This window comes from Egretta garzetta, unplaced genomic scaffold (assembly GCF_000687185.1).
Source record: "Egretta garzetta isolate BGI_Z169 unplaced genomic scaffold, ASM68718v1 scaffold8, whole genome shotgun sequence".
Taxonomy (NCBI): Eukaryota; Metazoa; Chordata; class Aves; order Pelecaniformes; family Ardeidae; genus Egretta; species Egretta garzetta.
The window spans coordinates 1,915,995-1,938,459 of NW_009260407.1; the positions used below are offsets into that span (position 1 = coordinate 1,915,995).

At 40.3% G+C, this 22,465-nt stretch overlaps 1 protein-coding gene across 2 annotated transcripts in view; it reads right to left on the bottom strand.

Annotated features, from left to right (window-relative positions):
- ADD3 (adducin 3) overlaps positions 1-22,465 on the bottom strand; it is a 65,048-nt gene that overhangs the window by 21,850 nt on the left and 20,733 nt on the right. For both annotated transcript variants that reach the window (XM_035898955.1, XM_035898953.1), the window contains exon 2: positions 5,761-5,984. In XM_035898955.1, the coding sequence (XP_035754848.1) occupies positions 5,761-5,955 (195 nt within the window). In that variant the 5' untranslated portion in view covers positions 5,956-5,984. The remainder of the gene's footprint in view (positions 1-5,760; positions 5,985-22,465) is intronic.

Sequence of the window (22,465 nt, forward strand, 5' to 3'; positions counted from 1 at the left end):
TGTTATTCATTACTTGTAGTGCAATGGAAACCCCTTTTCCTGCTCTTATCAGACCAATTTGATGCCTTTATTGGACAGAGTTTACAAGACTAGTGAATGAAAGACAAATGGTGGATTTTGCTACAAGGCATTTTACGTTGTATCTCCTTAACACTTAGCTAGGGATTTAATTCAGATCAGAGCATTGTTTACAATTAATAACTTCAAATACATATAGGACCATAGGAAAGTCAGCAGGCAAAGGAGGGTGGATCTGATTCTTTAATGATTTGAATAATCTAAAGAACATGGTACCAAAAGTACAACAGGATCTGCAGACACCCCCCAAGATGACAAAAACCCAAACCCAAGCAGTTAACAACCAGCAAGAAGATTATAAATATGGATGGCAAAAAAAAAAAACAAACAACCAAAACAACTCAAGTTGGAAGCTGTTGACATACATAGCTAATGAAAACCACAGTTCAAACTAAATGGAAAGCAGTAATATGGAAATAAGAAAGGAATGAAAGGTAACTCATTTCTAATACAAGGAAGCAGGGAAAAACTCATAATTGCACTGTGGTGCAGGACATGGGTATGAATTGACCCTGTACCATTGTAGCTATGGAAAAGGAAGTTAAGGCAATGGGATTTCTTGGTTTCTCAGCCCAGCCCCCTGGTCTGCCCCAGGCTCAGTGGGATATTGTCACAGCTCGGGGGGGATCTTTACGGGGCATTTTGTGGCCTGTCTTAAACGATGAGCCAAGTTGAGCTCATCTCCCCCAGTGAGCAAAATGTTGCACAGGTCATATGATGAAAGCATGTGATTAAATAAGCAACTGCGATGAGAGGAGGGTCACGACTCCCCAGCAGGAAGTCAGGAAGATGTCAGAGAAGACTGGAGCCAGGGGACAGAGCTGCAATGTGAGAGGCCTGCTCAGCGAGGAGGTTCCCAGGGGATGTACAAGGTTGTGGACCCTTCCTGGCCAAAGGACGATGCTCCTGAAGGATCTGAACAGCTTTTGAACTTGTGGGGAAAGAGCGGTAGAAGCTGAAACACGTGAGGAACTGAGAGGACTTTGATATTTTAAGAAAATAAACTGTCCCAAATAGGAGTGGTGTTGCGAAAATACTGGATGTTCACTCGATACAAAATAAAGTAAGCTATACAACTGCAAAAGCTGGTGAAAAAATAAATCAAACCATCCTTCATCTCCATCCTGATGGTTTGAAAATAACATAGCCAGAAAAAAAAATTCAAGTGTGGGTGGGGGTTTGCTTGTTTTTGAGGAGAAAAATCTGCCTGCACATTGCATGCTAAAGCAGACCTCTGAAGAGAAGAGTTGCTAAGCAGGACTTATCTCCCCGCTTCTTTGGGCAAGACCAGCCAGTGTGGGAGGCTGGGGTGCATGTGCATGTACAAGGCAGGAAGGAAGAGAGGCACAGGAGATAAGTACATTTTTAACCTCAGCATTAAAGGAAAAAAAAAAAAAGATTTTGCAATCCAGATGGCTAGACATGAACCAGTGCCCTCATGTAATGGCAGTGCCGAGCCAGAATCACCCAGAACGCCCTGAAGAGCTGCAATGGATTGGTAGGCGTTCTTTATGCAACATGAAGTTAAAGCAAAGCATGATGAGATCCTGCCAGCAACCTGCTCAGCTGAAAAAGAAACAAGGTCCAAATAACTGTGTGTTTCATATGTAAAAACGGCAAGCGCACATTCAATGGCTCTCAACAAGCCACGGAAAACTTTCACTGGTAAACTCAAAACATGAGTTGGGCATTTAAATTCCAGTAACCAGGCATTTCTGTGTTTACATATTTTAGCTGTTCATCACTTTATACCCAAATTTGACTACTACAACTTTTTCTTACATCAGTAAAATAATGAAGTACAACTCATATAACAGTACATCTTCTGTATAAATTAAATAAGTGAATGTATCCTCTTATGTTTCTACTCTGACCTGTAGCTTTTCTTCAAATACAGTGATATAGAGTGGATGTAAGGTATCCCTCAGAGCAGTTTAAGGTGTGATCCTAATTTCCCATCACGTTACACACAGAGTCTTGCTAGCTGATGCCTGTAGTTAGCTTTCCTGCTGGTCAGATAATTGTTTCACATGGTCTCACTTCACTGGAAGCAGCGTGGAACTGCTGCTGGTGTGCAGAAACACCCAAAACCTTCCCTGGCTGCTCTGGAAGGGCTGCAGGGAGTTTCTCCCTGCTGTATGTTCATGCAGCTCCTCAATGCTGAACTGACTGTTCAGTCTTCAGACAGGGTAACTTGCAACCATTGCTTTTTTGAAGCTTCTGGTTGCCATGGTGAGGGCACCAGAGAAATGCCAGAAGGAAATGAGCATCAGCAGGACTTGTATAGCATAACTGAAATAAGGGGTTTGATGATACAGCAAATAAATGTTTACTCTTTGAAAGAGGTAGTTACTCTGTGTAACAAGCAATATACAATTTCTTAGTGCATAAAAAGACAAAACTGGTTTTAATTCAGAGTTAAGGTGGAAAATCTAAAAAAACCCTCATGTTTTCAAATTTTGGATATATTATAGATCAAGTATCTCAGACCCAATGTAAAGCAATAAAATCAGTCCACCGCATAAAGGTAGTGCCTTTCCCTTAAAAATGACGACAGACTACTTGAACCTTCTGAAGTTGCAGACATTACTTGAAATAAACTTAAAAGGCTTTATCGTCAAGATTGGCCAGCAGTACCCCTGGGTGCTATCAGGCTGCTCAGACCCAGCTGATCTTAATTTCTTTCCAACTTTCTAACAGACACAGAACAACAAACACACAGGTCCTATCAGATTCTCCAGGCTGTCAGACGCTCATGGGTTACATGCAGTATTAAGCAAACATGTCTGAGAATTCACTTGTAATGTCAGGACATTCTTCATGGGCAGTGGTTGTAAAACTCCTGTAATTTGTTTAAGACTTATTATGAACAGACTCTAAGACATGAGCAAACATCAGAGGTAATGGAAATAGCTTTTCAGGAGCTATTAAATTATTTAATTTAGGAAAGGGAAATTGCACATCAGAGAGGAGTAGTCAGATTGTACATCAATGCGTGCATCAAATGGCACATCAGAGAGATGCAGCAGTTTGATGTCTGAAGATGTCTGGTCAGGACTGTAGCTCTTACAACAACATGCACTGCACAAAATATACTGTGGTTCCTGAAATAACTTCTCTAATTTATTTTCTTGCTAAAGGATTTAGATTTTCCTACTTGAAAGAAAGAAAAAAGTTTGTTAATAAAAGAGATTAAATCAGTACCTAAGCTTCCTAGTATAAGACAGTGATTAACCCTTTAATTTTACACCGTAATTCTTTGCTCAGAGAAAGTACGTGTTCAAACAAGCTCACCTGAAGTCCATAGATGCTTGTGTATTTTTAAGAAAGGTATTATCCTTGCTACTACACTTCATGTTTACTAATACTTGCCAGAAGATAAGTCAATGGCTATTTCTCTGATCTGAATGCATATATCAAGACTGGGTGAGGAATTGCCAATGAGCAAGTTCTTCTTTAAAATGTGTCTCTGATAACCTCTCTTCCTCTTCTTCCAAAACACCTTCAAACTATTTCCTCCTTGTCAACTGGAATAAACCGGAGAAGCAACCAAGCTCTATGCAAACTTCTAATGCAATGCAATTCTGCAGCTATAGAACAAAAACATTATTGCACAATACTCGATAATTCAATCCTGAACCTGTGTTATGCAGACCAGTAACAGAAAAATGCTTTCCGTCCCTTTTGCGACGAATACTATATGCAGGAGGAGACAAGTTAATTGTTTTCAGTCCTGAGTCTCAAGAACCCTATGGTCATTGCAGCTGGAACCTGGAATAAATAATGCAGTTTCTATTCCCAAATCAGTTATGAAATTTGCTTGATGGATATTCAGTCACAGATACTATATTAAAAATGCTTTTATTTCCTCACATGAGAGAGCATAGCAGGGTTCATCTAATTTTTCTATTTCAAGAAAAAAGACAATAAAAGGAGATACTTAAGTGAGGGGAACTGGTAACTCAGACACCTCGTCTTCGTGCCTGATCACACACTCAGCTCCCACGTTCCCGTTTGTCCCTGGCAGATGCCAAGAGCCAAGCAGGCAGCAGGCCCCTGGCTTATTTGCACAACTGTTCCCTTACACAACAAAAACTTGCAACTTACTGGCAGCTCCAAACAGTCACTTCCCAAGAAGTGCTGGGCTCAGCTTCTCTTGCAGCACAACAACAAGAGCAGCCCAGCAGCTCTCTGTCCTCCAACCTTCTGTTAAAAGTTACCTAGACTCAGGGGTTGCCCCTCTGTGTCCCCCTTCCGAAAATCTGCACGCTGACACTGCATCTATTAAAAAACCCACAGAGGCTGTGGCAAAGGGACATTTATTACATTTGGCAGACTTGGCAAAAGGTCCCCCAAAATATTATGGAATTAGTTCACTCATCAGATTCAATACTGCCATCGAAAGGACCAAAGAATAACACACATACAAACCCAAAGACCACCTCTGTAACTTACTTTTAATTTGTTAGGCTAAAGAGCTAGTCATTGCTGTGAGTACTGGCTATTCGTAATGTGAATATTTTAACAGGAAGGAACATACTCCGATCACATGTTACAATCAAGTATTTAACATAAAATGATCATGATTAAAGCATTATGCAATACCTCCTTAGAGTATTTTCTTTATAAAACGGGTTGGCTGCAAAACCAAGCTTGCACAAATTGACTTGAAAGTAATAAATTCCTTAGTCAACAGGTTCACATTATACTCAGAGCAACGCACAGATCCAAGAGGCACTCCACGACAACACTTTAGCAAACAATCCTGTTATTCATGGATGACTATAATAGGGTGATTACTAACAGCTGTTTGCAATCTCATTACATATGGAAAAGCTTCAAAAAAAATTACAGAAGAAGCACCCCAACTTACAGAGGAACTGAATAGAGAAGGATCTGTAAAGCTGCTTAACCCCTTCCCAGTTCCATTATCCTCATTACTCACATTACACCCCAACACCCCCAAAGGCTCACCCTTGCACAGTCCTGACTCACTCCCTATGGCTTCAAATTCTCAAGACAACAGTATTACTTTCCAATGTATTCATCAGGTTAAACCCAAAGAATGCATGTATTAAAATATAAATTAAAATTGATATGAGAGTGGTTCAATAGATTTAATAGTTTTATATGTAGCCTATAGAAGTACTGAACTTACACATCCAGTATATGAGGGCTAATATGGCCAAGTATGGGTATGATTACCCCCAAGGACATGAAAAGAACACATAGTCTAGCTCTTAAACAAATTTAACCCAATTAAAAATGTTAATTAAAGCATTCCTAATGCAAATGATAGGTTAATATTCAAATCCAGAAAGCAGAACACCACGTAATGCCCTAATTTGTTCCTTATTTGACCAGTGACTCTTTCACTATCTTCCCTGCCCCTAAGTTTTAATTAAGTACCCTGCAGCCGGCCAGATCCTTTTGTAATACTGCAATGAAGCATAAGAATATAAAAGCATCAGGAGAAAAAACCACCACAGTAAAGACTGCTTGTTCACAGACAAAAAACTACGCAGACAAAATGCTGGATAATCGGTTTAGTGACTCTTAGAAGACGGTCCAGAGTTATTCTAGCTAGCTGTGACAAAGATTTCTTTTTTTAAGTTTCAAAAAGTTAATCAGGAGTCTCAGAAAATGACACTCTCATTCTCATCCCCCCTTAATCCCACTCACAGGGCTCTGCAGTATCTGAGTGACCCTCTTCCTTTGCTCCATCATATTGAAGTCCTGTCTCAGGTCAGGAGACATGTTTCTCTCCCGGAGATACTCTGGGTCATTCTCGTTGATGCGATCGAAGTACCGCTCTTTGTGAGGCATTGTGGCCGGGGGAGGAGTAGTGATCACCACCTGACTGGCATCAGTACTCATGCTTCAAGACTGCAGACAGTAGGCTTCACCTGAAATACAAAAAGGAGGGAAGAATAATTAACAATTAAATGGCAGGCACTGAATATAACTTCCAAGTCTGGACACAAATGATGTTCTTTTTCATCTTTGCAGAACAACATCTAAAATGGAAGGAGAACAAGTGAGTAATTGTCATAATCAGAAAACTAAGGAAAAACTCTAGAAAAGTGTTTAAAAAAGCATTAATGAGTTCTCTGATACTGCATAACCTTATTTATTTAAGTTAAAATAAAACCCCAATGGCACACAGTTAAGAATTATGACATTCAAAATGCCCATAATATATTTTATGAGAAACTTTCCTGCATCATTTCACATTTCAGTCATCACTCCCTGTGGTTTTTATATAGCTCTCCTTCCTGACATGTTCAAACACACACACACAGAAGACGGGGCCTCTATTCAACATCTGCTCCGAGCTCATCTCCCAACTCAAATGAAGGCATTCCTCAATTACAGCATTTCCGAAGCTTCTCATAACCCCAGCTTAAAGATGAGGCGCTGGGCTGCTCAAAGACTGCCAAGGGGATCTCCGCACAGTGCCAACTGGTGCCTGCACTTTTAGGAGGAACTCGGAGACACAGAGGGAACTGCAGAAAGGGTCATATGTTGGGCTGCACAGGATTATGGCTGCATCCATGGCAAATAGCTGAGTTTTAGCTTTTCTCCTCTTGTGCGCAGTGTTACACCAAGATTCTCACTGAAGCTCATTACTTTAGGAAAAAAAAACCAAACCTCATTACATTAGGAAAAAAAAATAATCAAAAGATCTTTCATGTCTTGGTAGAAAGCTATGCTTAGAACTTAATTTAAAAAACCTGATAAGCATTTGTAAACACAAACAGAACTGGATCAAAAGCAGAAAAGCAGACACCTCAATTTTCATACAAAGAGTCAGGCTCAGAACACACTTGGGAACACCGTTCCTCAAACGGGTACTGAAGAGGGACATCTTCTCAGGTCTGAAGAACAGAGAGAAGCAAGATTTGTAGGACAAGATAGCATACTATGAAAACACATTTTAACATGCAAATATCTACATTCAATAATATATTTAATATAAAAATATTTGCATGCAAATGTATTTGGTATGTAAATAATTCACCTCTTCAGAGGAAAAAAGGCCAAACATGAAGGAAAGAGTTGTCGAGCAGTATTGCACAGCATGGTTTGACATTATGGTATCAGTGGTTTAAAGCATCCTCGCTCCATGGCACAGTTCACCCATCCCTCGTTTGGGTCAGTGCAACTCCTGTTTGGGATGTTCTGTGAACAGTGAATCGATGTGGAGTATCTGAACTCTTCCAACTACAACACTGCATATTTTCCAGATGAAACATCTGGGGAGATCCTTGTTAAAACTAGCTTCAGCAGCCCAAGCCCTCCCCCTGCCTGCCACAAGCCCTTTCGGTCCTTGTGCTGCACCCTCTGCTGCGCAGCCGTGCCATGAACCAGGCTGGCAGGAGGACGCAAATTGGTTTTCAGCCAGTTTCCCACACTGACACCCAAATGGCTTTGCTGTCACGCTGCAAGGGACAGCACAAGGATGAAATCCTGGGGCACTGCAGCCCTGCTACCAGATATGAAACCCCAGGCAGAAAATGAGACAGGTACCACTTATAGACCTGGGAAGGCATTAGCAGATAAGGTACAAGAAAAGCACCTCTATGACTTTCTTGTAAATTACAGATTATGATAAAATTTGGGATTGAGATTAAATACAACAGCCTTCTAAAAAATAACCTTTACAGGTTGCAATCTTTTTTTTCTTTACACCCTCTTTATTTGTTGGTTTTGGTTTTGTTTTTTTTTATTATACGTCCCATGTTCTGGGACGTATAATTCGTATCCTTGGAGGCAAGCTCCGTGAAATCTGATGGCTTCGTATGGAGGCTGTGGAAGCATACTGGTGAGTTTTGCATTTGCTGCTTGGGTGCAGTCCAAGTTCATTCAGCATTTGCTGACTGACCACTGGGAAGCCTGCCACTAGGTGTGATCAATGCGGGGATGCTGCGGAGAAGACAAGGGGCTTGCTTCAAGGAAGTGGCGGTTTGGCAAAATTCTAGTAGAAGTATAAAAGGAGTTTAAGTTTTTCTAAAGAATGAACTATCATCTTTTCCAGCTGGGAGCATTGAAGCAGAAGGATAAACCTCTTGGGAGAGTGTTTGGGGATATGACCACAGCTCAGCTTCCCTCTGCACAGGTTAGAAGAGATACCTTTATGAATGTAGCCACGTATTATGTCTCCCCTTCCTCTCTCCAAAAAATGGCAGGGTTTAGGAAGCAAAAGAAAAAAGCATCATGAGAAGACACAAGACCACGAGCTCACTCTCCAAATGCCACAAGGTATGAAGAGCTTGAGACTAGACCTCTGAACTTGCACTGTTCTCCATCTGCATTGGGGTAACTACCTCCATCTGAGTCAGCACAGACACTTTCCAGCACCTGCTGGTAGCTGAAAACAGTCCAGAAATGCAGATGGCAAGAACCTTGCCTGAATCGGTGACCAGCTGTGACTCCTGCTCTTCAGTGACTTCTTCCCAGGAGTTGCCTTATCAACTGTTTTTTGTAAAACAGACCTGAATCCTGCTAGCCCTGAGTGGCAAACTTGCTCAACTACTGATCCACTTGGTTGGTTGGACCAACTACACGCATGTCTGAACTTCAAAAAACTTTTATTGTTATTATTATAGGTTTACAGGACATAATTAGTTCAAGTCCGTTACTTTAAAATTCATTCTTACAGTGACAGAAAAGCCCATTCATCTGTAAAAAGACACAAATGCGTCTGGCAACACCTAAAATCCACAAGAGAGATTTTCCTAATTGCTTTGGACTTTTTTTTTTTTTCCTCCTCTTTCCTTTCAGACTGGCTTGTTACCTCTAGCCATTAAGATTACAACATTAAAGTCCTTGTACTACAAAAAAAAAAAAAAAAAAAATCGGTTACTGAACATAATATGGGTATTGGGTCCAGTTGTTCTTATTAGGTCTGGTTCAATGCCCGCTCTGTTGGGCCCAGGCTGACTCTCATATAACCGCTGCTGTTCAGCTGGAAAATTTTCAAACAAATCAGTCATTCTTTTATTATTTATTTGCATCTTGCAATGATTTTTTTTTTTTTTTTAAGGGACACTTGTTAAAAATGTGTTCAGCTTTTGGGGATCTAAAAATCTGTACCTCTTCCTCAGCACAGGACTGGCAACGACATAGAAGTCAGTATTTATGGAAAATCCAGATCTCAAAAGCTGTGAATTGTGGTAGAGAATCCTCTCCCCCTCCCCATTTTTTGGTGAGATTCTTTTGCCTAAAAGAAAAAATCAGCTTTGCTGCAAGGCTACTTTTGGCTTCCAACCCTTTCAGTGATGTTCATGAATTACAGAAAGTGAGCGATCATCTTCCTGAGCAGTACTAGCTAATGTTTCTTATGCACGCTATTCTGCATAAGTGGTTGCAGAGACTGAGCCACAGGTGGAAATGAGAGACCGTAAGCCCCTAGAGCAACAAGACACTATAGCTAGACTAGTCAGAAAGGACAAACAGAGAAATCAAACCTAAACTAGGATCCGATTGTTGTCCTGGTGAGAGCCATCACTCTTGCTCAGCTGAGACACACGTTATTAGCCCACATTTTGGCCTAACAAGCATATGCTGGCATGCCAAAAAGAGATTCAAAGTATACAGAAGAGCCATCTTCCCACCTACTCCAATGGAGGGCAAAAGAAACTAAGAAGAGCAAGTCAGCATCTGTAAGTTTTTTTTTTTTTATTATACAGAATCCCCATCTCTGCTGAAAATACTTTTAGGGACGTGTGAAATAAGCTCAAAAGCTCTTGCTACAGGGTAACTTGTTAATCCAACTCTGCTTCCCCCTGTCTAGTTATGCCCTCCTGGTTCATGCTGAACTGAACTCTGATACTGCTACAAAAGAAAACAGGTCGTGTCCTCCCGTGCTCTGATGCCTTAGATAGCTCATGGGTTTGGCCTCCATATCTGTTCTGTATTTTATACCCATGACTGGGCTACAGGGAGAAAGTAGAGCATTCCATCTTTGTCAGGAGGATATGCATCTCTCCACTTAGAAGTAAGTTTTATTTAACCAAAGCTTCCAATTTATTCCAGGAACACGGAACTGTTGATTTTAGGCTGCAACATTAAGTCCTGAGCATCCCCATCTGACACTGTAAACTTTAAGTAACATGCTGTGCTGCTTTTGTTGGAATAACTGTTTTCAATGTCAAATCACAAAAGCAGCTCAAAAATAATAATGAGGTCAGAGAAACAAGAAGTAATGAAGAGAAGAAAAAAAAAAAAAAAGAGCAAGAGCCCAAATGAAAGGAAAATTCATCTTGCCAAAGAACACCCCAGAAAGCACTGACTTGATATATCTATATCTTTCATAATGTACAGAATGTATATAAAAATAAATACCACCGTAAGAGAAAGACATAGCAACAGAGAAGGGATCAAATCATTAGATCACCTAGCAACAAATCATTAACCTACCTTTTATGCTGATTATTTATGGCTGGTTTCAGACATCCCCATTTTCTCTATGCAGTGCAATCCATCTGTTTGAGAGTTTCCATCAGTGCAACCCAGCAGCGTGCACACTGCATCATTAACCAGCACGACTGATTTCAGGTCTGAGCACTCGAGCTAGACTATACTGCATCTGAGCACTTCTTTTTTAAGTAGCACATTGTGTTATTCTGCTCTTGCTATTTCTCGCCTGCTTGTTTTTAAGGCACAGTCTGCTCCTTCTTCCCACCCCCCCCATTCCAGTATCTTGTCTGCCAGGAGACTCGTTGGAAGCAAAGCGGGTGTCTCTTGATCTCTGTTCCAGCCTCCCGATGAAACGGGCCGGTTCCAGTCTGAATCAAAGCCTTGCCTTTAGCCAACACTGCCAGCTATGTAAGCAAGCTGGCAGAAAGAAACATGCGTAAGGAATATGAGGGAATGGTTAAGAGGGGCAGGAAAATAGGTAGGAGAGTATGGACTGAGACGAGGGTCACCATTGCTGTCTTCTGGCATTAGAAAGTCAACTGTCCTTCCTCCCTCCAATAAATCTTAGTAATGACCTATAATCGAGTAATTGCATCTGTTCTAGGGCAAAAAAATTATTTGGATAAACCCCTCAAAATTAAATTAATTTTTTAATTCTCATGAGGACATCAAATACCATAAATACCTGGCAATGTGTTGACAACTTTTTTTTTTTTTTTTAAAGTTACAACTGGCTTTTGTTTCATTTATCAGTCTCACCTTACAGACTGGTAAGATGAGTAAGGTGTATGTTCAGACGTTAGCATTTTCTAAATGCAATTTGTGGAGCTGAAAATACTGCTACACTAGATAGGTAGCATTTGTTCAAAATTATATTAACTGATTTTACCAATATACATTAATTCTGTACAGTAGCACTCAAGTCAAACTGTCAGACTACACACTTAAATTGACACAAGGTAGTATTTGCATTAAAAAAAAAAAAAATGCAGTCATACCTTCTCCCAACCTCCCCAGCCATTCAACCTTTGTCCCTGTGTCACCTCTTTGGATTCATGCCAGCAGATGTTTGTAAGGTCAGATGGTGGAATGGGTAGGAGAAAATACTCTTTGGCCGAGTTTAAGTTTTTGCTTTGTTTTAACTTTTGGGTTTTAAAAATGGATTTATTTTCAGCTGTATCAGTTCCCCAGCCAGTTAACTGCATATTTACACAAATATTTGTTCCAAAACAAAGACTGTGATGATACAGGGGTGTCTAATGCAGCTTCTTCTAGCAGCAATGCAGGCATAAATACTTTGTCATACTGCAGCCCAAACCGGTTACAAATCAAATATTCTAATCCAGTGCTGCATATTTAATTTAAGTCCTTCTGCTTTTTAAACAGAGTAAGCTAGTGAAATCATCATCATCATCTCCTTTCAGACACCACGCTAAAGAGACCGTGTGGCAGCAGTACATATTTTCTCTAAGAAGTAAGAACTTGAATGTATTTGGACCTTGCTTTTGTGTTTCTGTGTTAAATCTAAAGCATTATTTTTGCCCAATTATATAGTGCAATACAAAAGTCAACATAAATATTCAAGCTGTGCAACTCACACTTTACTCAGTGTAAATTAGAACTGAGCAGCTACTCTTTACTGTTGAAAAGTGAGACAACGTAGTGGGTTGCTGACAGCCACCCAGAATAGGAGGGCTGTACCTTTACCTGAAGATGTGGCATTTTTTCTTTGTTAAGGAAGGCCCCTTATAAATGCACCCAGCCTGTAGCAGGTGCAGTTTGCACCTCCACATTTGCAGGCCAGCCTGCCAACATTTTGCAGTACAAGCAGGGGTGAGAAAAAAACCCCAAGCCTAGAATGATGGTTTGATGTATCCAATGTGCTCTACCACCTGGCCATACATGCTATTTGCATGTGTTAAGTCTCACAAATGAACTTGTACACTTAACCCTGTAGACCCAAACTAATTACTCACATTTTGGTATTCCTTCACTGCTACATGACAGTTTTTAATGATGGAGAGAACTCTTGATGAGTAAATTATCCAATTACTGTCATCCAGTGACAGGGTGATAGAAGACAAAACCAGCTGCAAAAGGACAACCTCTAGTTCAGATCCAACGCCCATCTTCCCCAGTATCAAAGCTCCTGTGCTGAGGAAAGGCTGTATGTAACTGGGCTGTTTTTCCATCGCTGTATTGCATGACCCTTAAGCAGCCAGCAGCATAGGGGCTTCCTTCCTTCGCTCCATAAAATTACATTTTCTTCTTTTACTAGCAAATTGTTAAGGTTGCACAGACAATGAGAACATTTTGAGATCGTATTGTTCTTTACACAAAACGTTCAAGTCGGAACAAACCAAATCACACAAGCAAACTGGTTATAGAGAAGTAACAGAGGAGAAATTCAGAGTTTGTTGGTGAAATTATGTGCACAGGTCGCATTGCACTAGGAAGGGGGTGGCTGCACTGCAAAAAACACGAGAAAGCACTGGAATGTCAGAGTCATATAGAGGGATTCGTGTCGCATGTTGGTTATTCACTATAAATCCTCTTTTACTGCTGGACACAGTTTGCCACACCAGTTATCTGTAACAGTAGGAAAGAAGCAAATATGAACTAGTAATTTGTAACTTTAAAGAGAGACAATAGATTGTGTCACTAAAAGCTCACTCTAAGACAAGGAGGTCAGTCACCCACAGATACCACATTGGGTTTTTTTTTCCCTTTCCCTAAACTTGTTCCTTTAAAAGAAAATTTCCTTTGCAGTAGTTATTTTTCCTCCTTTTATTTAATTGTTATTTTTAACAAGTACCTGATTCACTGCAATTTGCCAGAAACTGTTTTAAAGCTGAGTTATATTTTGCTCATATGTAAGTTTTATTTACACATGTAAGTGTATGCATATATTTTTAAACAACATTAAGCTGCACTTCGGAGTGCCAATAGTTGTCACTTCTGCTTGGGTACAGAGTGAGTGGTCCTATGAAACGGTATGGAGACTGTGGATGGGGACTATTTCCAAGGCAATTTAAAAAAAGATCACCTCCTTAAATTGCGTAAAAACACCAGAATAGTCTCACTGTAGCAGAAAGCTAAGGAGACCTACAGGAGCTACCAGGGAAAAGAAAACCTCTTCCTATGGCATATACAAAAAGCTGCTCTCATACAAAGCATGGATGCACTGAAAAACAACAACATAAATGAGTTTACTTCCCCTTCTTCAACAGTTTTCTGCTCATTCCCACTTTGCTCCAGGGTAAAAATTCACCTGCCACTTGCAGAAAATCCCCTCCCACCTCTGCTGCTCCAGAGGATTTGGTAAGGACCACAGCAGCATGAATTGCTGCAGATTTTCAAGTTGCAACTTTTCTGAAGCTGTATTTCTTTACAGCATTTAGCACTTCTACAAAGAATAAGGATCTGAACACAGAAGACCCCTGGCAGAGGAGCCAGCCAGCACAGCGATGGCAGCAGCACCACTGCTTTGGGCGCAGCTTTTGCTCGTGACCACCCCCAGCCAGCTCATGGGCAGCAGGAGCACTCAACCTGCAAGAATTCAATCAAGCCTCCTGTGGGAGTGGTTTCTTCTGGCAAATTCAAATGAAGATAAAAGCACTGGGTCTTTCCCAATGCCACCTTGAAGCTTAGACTTTATAGAGAATGAACTATGTATCCAAATTTAATCAGTTTTAAAAGTATATTAAGAACATACCTATTAAAATAATCTCTAAACAGTAGTTCTAGATGATGAAGCGCACGAACGTGTGTGTCACTCCAGCGTGCCAGCAGGCCGTGGGACCACAGGAAGGTCCAGGCGCTCCGGAGCAGCTCCCAGCAGCACAGCCCACGCCGCAGAGCCAGCTCGCAGGTCAGCACAGCCCTGATGGGCTCTCCTGGACCAGCAGTGCATTTTGGCTCTTGCTGACCCTGTTTTGTTACCCCTCTTCTACAGATGACAGTATTTACCCACCCATGTCAAACCTATTTGGATGCTTGGAACAGAAGTAATAAATATTATCAGCAAATATATACATATTTCAAAGAATCCATCAGTGACCTGAGCACTTACTGGGTATTAATGTCCTGTCTTTATCTATTCCCAGCACTAGCTGATACCCTGCAGAGTTAGCATCGATACGGGATACAAGTAAACTCTACTTGCAGAGCAAAAATCAGATTATTTGTGTTTGACCTTACTTAAGTCAGGGAACTTTAACCCTAAATGTGTATTTCAGTTTTATTTTAAAACCAGAAATGAAGACATAAATATCAGTTTTCAATAGGAATAACTGCCTGTCTTTTTTGGTTTTAAGGATTCTGATGAAACACAAATGCTGCAGCACTAAAGCAGTTTCAACTTTTGGTTCTCATGACCCAGCTCTTATTCATGCTGCAAAGAGACGAGCAGAACACGAGTCAGGAGGGGAGCAGGGAAAGGACAGTATTTTGAATTCATCTAGTTTCTGAGATATCTGGGATGTTGGTAATGAAAAAGTAAGGTAGTATTTTCCAAAATATTGTAACTTTAAGACAATAAATTTTTTTTTTTTTTAAGACTCATCTCTGCTTATCTACATAATCACTTGTGGCTAAGTTATCTAAATATATTTCACAAGTCAGTAGACAACAGAGAGCTAAATTAAAAGATTACATTCTGTTAGTACTTATCTGTAGTAAGCTGTGGAAGTATGCAAACATCCCCCCCCATACACAAGCAATGGCTGAAAAATCTCCCTAAATCCTTTGAAAAAGATGAAACCTGGGTTCCTCCGCAACATAAACTAAGAACTTATCTGCGAGGAGAAAACATGTAACTCGAAAAGCTGATTGCAGTCAAAACCTTTCACATTTTGCAACACTCTTCCCCTCCCTCTCTTGCAAAGCCTCCAACTTCCTCTGGTGACTTTTCTTGGGCTTCCTCTGAACTGCAAAGATGCAGGAAGAAAACGATTTCACTTTATCCAGACCTACATAGAGTTATGGTGTAGAAGAACCAAGTTTGTTATGTAAATAATGTTTTAAAAATCCCACTGATTTACACCAATCTGGAAAGCACCATTTGGAGTAACGAGGGCTACCCCCAGCAATCTGCAAGAGCCCTCCTTAGTCAATGGTACAATGTGCGACATTAGATAGCACGGAAAACTCTTATTGATCCCAGGGCACATCAAAAGCCGCCTTGATTTATGGCAGTTTGCTTATCCTGAGAAATGTCACGGCCAAAGCAGCTGCCTCCTGGGTTTTGCTGGAGGGTCAGAGGCTGCAATGGTGGGCAACCCAGATGATCGATGCGAGGCAACTGCTGGATTTTACAAATGTTTACACGAACAACTGATCTCATGTATGGCAGCTCACAGCCAAACCTTTTTATAGCCCAAACCCCTGGAGTTCCTCCTCTTCACATCAAATCCTGACCTTTAGCATCACCGACAGCTCAGTGCAGACCCCATTTAAGACCACCGCCACGCATTGACCATACAGAATTGCAGCTCAATGACCTCCATAACTCGTAAGCGAGGAATGGGAAACCCAGCCAACAGCTAATCTCTGTGCGGACATTTGTAACTGGAGACTTGAAGAGAAGATGAAATTGTGCCAGGCCTTCGATCATAAAGGCTTCAGGACAAATTGTATCTTTATTTATATTATGCACCACACCCTGCACGATTCCCCCCAGTTCATCTTGGGATCTCTGAATCACTCTACTTACTTAAAATTTATAGGAGCAATAACACAAGTCACATTAATACACCAATATCAGCTTGACCATGTCAAAATAAATTGGCTAGCTTCTCAAAAAAGGAATTTTAACATTTTACTGACCCGTACGTACATTCTCACATTAAACAGAAAGCAGCAGCATTTCAAAAAAAGCTGATTTGTGATAGTTAAAATCAAAAACTAAAAATGTTTTAGATAAAACAACACAACTGCATATACTGATTTCACATATGAAAAACAGGTGCAGTGGGAAAGTTATGGTTGTCTTAAGGTTTTTAAATATGATTTAAAAATAGTAATTTTAGGGATCAGTGAAAGTGTAAGACAAATGATGCCAACCAAGCCCAGGCCTGACTGAAGCAGGCACATTGCCACTGATTGGCCATGAGAAGCACAGAAAAAAACCCAGGTATCTGGAGAAAAAAGTTACAAATGTACTCTAGTAAATGCTCCAAAAAAGCAAACTACAAATTGAGGTGTAGAGGGAAGGCTCTGTTGGACTTTAACAGCTTATATGAGCCATGGGATGGCACAGGGGACAAAACCCTGTAAATCACCATTTCCAAATTATGCTGACAGCGTCTTTTCTCACCTCATTTGGTCTCCAAAGGATCTTACTTTTTTCTCCATTAGTGGAACTAGTTTTGCTTTAACATGTGGGACAATTTTCCCCCTTCTTGTTCTGTTTGCAAACATAAATGTTAATGTATGTTAAAACATGACATGGAAAAACTTAACAAACCTGCAGAATTTAACTGAGTTTATGGTCATATACCCAATACACACAAAATTATCATCTTTAGAGGACTTAAGTTAAGCAGACCTTACGCTACAGTTTTTTGTGTTTTCCTGGCTGGCTTGAGGCAATCCTGCCCCTCCCAACTCATGTGTTTCAGCTCCCCACCTCGCAAAATGCCATGCCCTAGCTGTGCTGGTACACCTCTCCATGAAGCTAGGGTCTAAACAGGATACACAAAGAGATCAAGGTTAAAAATAATTTGGGGGAGGAGGGCAGGGTAAAGTACGGAGCAGAGAAGGGCCACATGGAGGTTCAGGGGGCAGCAAGGCCCTCCTTCGTGAAAGTTTAAAAGGCAGCTACTTAATTAACTGCGTTCAAAGCATGTTGCTTTAATTATCCTTTCCAGGGAAATCCCCAGGATTTATGGTGGTGCAGCAACACTTTTTCTGTGTTTACCCACATTGCTAGTACTGTCGTCAGCTTGCTTCAAAATAATTAAAAAAAAATACACCAATTAACTAGTAAATAAAAAAGTTTCATTTGCAGTCAAAGTTTAACCTATATAAATATGTACATTAATCTCAATTGACTTGGCCTGCATTTGACCTGCTTCTCATCTCTGCCACCTTTTGCTCATGGTAGTAGTAAAGCAAATTGAATTTAGAGAGCCAAAGGTCTTCTACACCTTCAGGAATAGAAAATTACTCCACTGAATTTCAAGCAAGCCAGTCTGAAGTCAGAGGGTCATTTTGAACTTAACCACAGCACTGAACAGAGAGGCAGCTGTGCCCAGAGCAGCAGCCAGCACATCCCTGCACAAGTGCTGCAGATTTACTACCAAAAGCTTTCACAGGACACACGGTAAGGGGTATAGTGAGTCAGTATTAAACACAGCAAAACACAGAAAAAGTAGGTTTTTTAAAAGTCAAAAGTGGAATAGATAAATATTTCATGATTAGGGTACTATTATTTGCCAGTTCAAGCAATTATCTACTTTTATCCCATAATTCTCCTTCTCCATTATCACTCATAAGCACTGAAAGCCTGGATAAAAGACACTCCACAACAAACTACACCAGTATCACAGAGCATGGATACATCCTGGCGTGCTACACAAAATCCTGGGCACTTGTGAACACCTGCCATAGCTGTTTCTAGAATGTAAAACCAGCCCGACATTGAACACTTCGCCTCAAGATTTGAACCGTGCTCTCCTTTGTCCTAAGGAGGTGCATAAAGCGTGAATAAAAGTTGCAGATTTTCATGTGTAAAGAGGAGCTGGTCCAATATACCGGGGACAGAACTCCTTAGCAGCCAGGGTGGCACAAACACCATCCACAGCTTCAGGAGACCCTTTCTACTAAATGAATTGTCATGCAAGTGAAGAAAAGCTTCTTCATGGTTTCTCCTCTAGGAGTAACAAACCAGGCACTTTAATTAGTGAGTTGCAGCACCCACGACTCAGAGGTCCAGTTGCAAAGACCTCTGTTATAATTTTGAAGGCACATGCAGGCTTTGATCAGTCACACATGCAGCATGAAAGACTCTCCAAGTCCTTCCACAAACAATTCTTCCAGTTTTGACTTCTACTGGATTTTTGTTTGTAATTTCAATAATATTCTGAAGCCAACAAATATATTAGATGGATCTGTGTCTTAGATAAAACTATTTCAATATAATACATTATGACAAAAATTCATAAAATAACATAAACATTGTTTTATTTGAATTTCCAAAGCTCATTTGTAAGCCTGGCCTGAAAATGGTATTTGCCTGTTTGCAATTAAACCCACTTATGTTTATACTGAAAGCAAGTATGAGACATTACCCATGGGCTGGAGTTCAGCATCCGAATGCAGAGAGATGTGGGGGCAAATTTTTGTCTCAATTATATCACTATGAATCAAACCCAACCAGTTTAAAAATCAATTAACAATTGTTGTAAAAATGACATTGTGTTCTGAGCTTTGGTGATGCTTATTTTTGAATATTTGAATAACTCGTGGAAATCATCCTAGGTAAACATGGTATTTCAGTTTACACCAAAAGAAAATTACGGATGATACAAAAAATGTCTGAGGCTACACAGATTACATCTGCTTGAGGAGTGAAAGTAAATCACATCTTTTCTATGGCTTTCAGTTGTCTTGTTCACTTTTCTGTTGGATTTTTGGTGTTTGGGGGTATGTGGGTTTGGTTTTTGTTTTTTTTTCCTTTAAGAACCACCTGTAAAAACCTAACACTATTCAAGGAATTAATGATCTTTGTATTCATGTAATAACATGCCAAAAAAATACCGCAAAGCTTGGTTAATCAAATGCTGAATAATAGGTGATTGGACTCCTGCCAAAGGCTCATTCACAACAGCTTCCCCAGACACGGAGGATGACACCGACCCAGGGTGGCCAGAGCTCTGCAATTAGCTACAGTAGGGACGCAGATGCACTGCATCTTTGTTGGAACTCATTTCCTAATCCAAAAAGGAAAAAAAAGGAATCTTTAGGACAAATCTCATCTCAGGCAAATTGCTACAGGATTTTGATTTCTGCCTGCCTCATCACTATTATGTTCTCTCTCTCTGATAAATTATCAAAACTGATCAGAGTGCATACTACAAAGCAGTCAGGACAAAGCGACGAAAAGCATGCAAAGTATTGTGCTACATGAACAGACTTTTCCCTGAGACTTCTGCCTTCAAATTCAAAGCTGGAATTCATAATGAAAAATACTCCTACCTGGTGCACAACTCCCGTCTCTTGCAGAGTGCAATTATACAATTATACTATGTGAAACTTGAAGATAGGTTTTCATTATGTCTAGCCTTGTGTTCATTTTCATGTTATATTCAAAGTGGTTTTGTAATCAGGTGATATTGGACTAGAAGACTGGTGGTTTCTAGAAGACTAAAGTGATAGAGCTATTCCAACTGGTTTATTTATTATTATTATATTTTTAACTGTCACATTAATGAGGCACTGGATACAAAGCTTGTAATAATTATACATCTGCTATCTAAATAACAAAACATGAGAGAGGGAGAGAGAGATATAAATAAGCAAACAAACCAACCTGTTCCTTCCTGGCCCCTCCTGGCATGGTGCAGCAGGTTATGGGCATGCCTAGCTGCCCCAAAGTAAGTCAACAGTTATCCTGAGCTAATGGGGCATTTCACCTTTTCATTCTGTATTCAAAACTATTGTCCACAACAGTAAGTACTCCAAGTCAGCTGTTTCATCCTTGTATGGGACATACACAGAAAGTGATTACTAAGTGCTGCTTTGTATATTGTGAGAGTACAACGGTGAACGCTTTCAGAACTACGTTGTTTGGAGACGTAATTAATGCCTCTAGGTTATTTGTCTATATTAGATGGGAACATCTTATACACCTAAGAGGTTTTTGTACTTTTTGCAGCAAAGAGTAAAGCACTAAAACTGAGAATTTAGATTATCTCTTGGTTCTGCAAACTTGATCACAAGTTCCAATAATTATGTACACTTATACCAGATGGTTTCTTTTTAGTCATTGTCCTATGATCAGATGGAATGAGCAACTTGTACCTCTGTTCAACCTCAGCATCAAAATCCTGCATCTTTCTCTTCTAACCAGATATCAACTTCTGTAATGCATAAGAGAATTATTTTTTACCTTTGTACCAAGTTTGGCTTAAAGTAACCGAGAGGTTCAAAAGTTAAGTGGCAGGAGTGAATATGGGCACAGTGTGATCAGGTAAGATCTCAATGTCATAGAGCAGCAGGTGAACAAGCAGCAGGTCCCCAGACCTCTCACTGACATGCAGCATGAGCCCAGACACGACCCCAGAACTGAGTTCAGTCATTTTAAAAAACCTCCCATGACAATTAAGCTGAACCTATGAACAAGCACAATTCTGCAAACGTGGACAGTCAAATGGGAACTCAGATAATCATACAGAAGAGCCAACACTTCTCTTTCTTTTAATAATAAGTAGTGTTTGTGCCTGTGGTGGTACTTCCTGAAACATGAACAAAGCAATAGATATGTTTGGAAATGTAAATTTGTAGTATAAATTTTAAAACAGCATTAACTCTCAAAGCATACTAAAGACTAGTCAGTGTTAAAACTGGTACCTATAACTAGCATAGGTTCATACTTCCAAGAGATAAGGAGCATTCAAAATTCCCCAAGCACCAGTGATCGATGACCTGAAAGAGTTAGTGCTACCTGAGCAATAAAAGCACTCAACAGAATAGGGAATTGTACTTGTAGGGGTAGAAGAGCTTGAATTTTTTTTCTTTTGTGCCCTGTTCTTCCATTTCCAATTGCATCATTACCAGTAACAAAAAGATAAATCAATTCAAATCATGACATTGAAGTGCTTCTATGTAAAAAAAAAAAAAAAGTTAAAAACACATTTTCATTGTTACTCTTACAGCTCATCTGACCTCAGTACAACTATGACAAATGCTCAGTCAAAAAAATCAAAACCAAACCAAACCAACAAAAACCCCCATGCAAAACCCCAAGCCACACCAAAAATCTGAACAAGTTGTTACATAGGCGCTGAGTATCAGTTAAGAAATATAGCTGCTCTGAAACATTTAAAGAGAATACAAAAGGGCCCCTACAATAGTATAACCTTTGCCTCTGCCTGCTAGCATCACAGTTTACACGGTTTCCATGGAAACCCTCTGCAAACATATGAATGTGCTTGTTGCATTAGATGTCGAACAGAAAATCCTTTGTGGCAACTCTGGAGGGCCATGGCCAGTGCCAACCTCCCAGCGGAATAATGCCCTTCACTATGCCTTGCCCAGCAGGCTCATGACACACTCGCTCACATGGCACAGCTGCTGCCATCACTTGTTTTTCCTCAACTGATTTAAAAAAAAGAAGTGCACATCATAACTATTAAATATTTCTTCCTGCATGGAGAACCCATTTTGCCCCCATCAAACTGATGGCAAAGTCTCCGCTACTGGACCCTCGGAAGCAACCCAAGAGCTGCAGAGTGAGGGCACTAACTGGGAGGCTTCCAGCAGACTTCCAGTCAGGGCCTCAGGGATACATTTACATAATGAATAGACAACTACCCAGAAAGGGAATGCCACAATTCTTCATTATTACATATTTTGAGCAAAACATTAAAAAATATACATAAAATTCTCAGCATGCGCCAGATATACCAGTCCAGAAGAGAAAACTAGTTTCATCACCTTGTTGTTGTTCATCATGGAAAGATCAACTGATGTACAAATAACTTGCATACTGGATGGGCTCCTCCTCCAGCTGCAGAGCCAGGAAAATTCTACCCAAGACAGGCTGAAATGTCATCAGGAAGGCTGGTTTCTTTTTTTTGTTGTTAAGGGTATGTGTGCAAGCGAAGGCTGAGGAATAAGAAACCTGTTTCTGTTTTACAAAGGAGGAGCTACTGGCAAACATTGAATGTTGTGTCCCATCTGACTTTCCTCAAAAAATATGTCCGCTCTACAGCTCTACATATTTTACCATCATTGAAATTAG